This window comes from Bison bison, unplaced genomic scaffold (assembly GCF_000754665.1).
Source record: "Bison bison bison isolate TAMUID 2011002044 unplaced genomic scaffold, Bison_UMD1.0 scf7180017864223, whole genome shotgun sequence".
Classification (NCBI taxonomy): Eukaryota; Metazoa; Chordata; class Mammalia; order Artiodactyla; family Bovidae; genus Bison; species Bison bison.
In genome coordinates, this window is record NW_011494795.1 from 2,708,151 (window position 1) to 2,708,635 (window position 485).

A 485-nucleotide genomic window follows, 5' to 3' on the forward strand; every position below is an offset into this window, starting at 1 on the left:
ACACCAGGCTCTGCAGCCTGGTGCCTCCTGGGTCCCCCATTCCCTCACCCTGGCAGGAGGCCTGCCTCGCGCTCCAGCAGCCGGCTGACCGTGTCCAGGGCCAGGGGCAGGGCGGTGTTGCAGTCGCGGTGATAGCGGGGCTGGGACACCTCCACACTGGGCGTGAGCACGAACTGGGCCACGCTGGGCATCTTGAGCAGGTTCAGCAGCTCGGTGGCCCGTGTGCGGATGGCTCCCAGATCGTCCTCGCCGTGCACGGGGCCCACGGCTGGGCTCTGGGCCAGCGTCCTCATCTTGGACAGGAGCAGGGAGACCCTGAGGGTGGGGGGCCCAGCCTGTCAGCGCAGGCGCACCCCTCAGGTGGACGGGGGCTCAGGGAGGGGCCCGGCCGCCAGGAGCACGGGCTAGTGTGGCCTTAACTCCAAAAAGTGCCCACAGCCGGGGCCACTGGCACCCAGCTGGGAGGCTCGTGCAGACACTGTGTC

The 485-nt window shown here is 69.9% G+C and overlaps 1 protein-coding gene across 1 annotated transcript in view; it reads right to left on the reverse strand.

The window, feature by feature from the left end:
- The window catches only part of AP5Z1 (adaptor-related protein complex 5, zeta 1 subunit), a 23,565-nt gene continuing 23,080 nt past the window's right edge, over positions 1–485 (reverse strand). Inside the window, exon 25 of the mRNA XM_010845802.1 lies at positions 1–315. Coding sequence (XP_010844104.1) covers positions 45–315 — 271 coding nt within the window. The 3' untranslated portion in view covers positions 1–44. The remainder of the gene's footprint in view (positions 316–485) is intronic.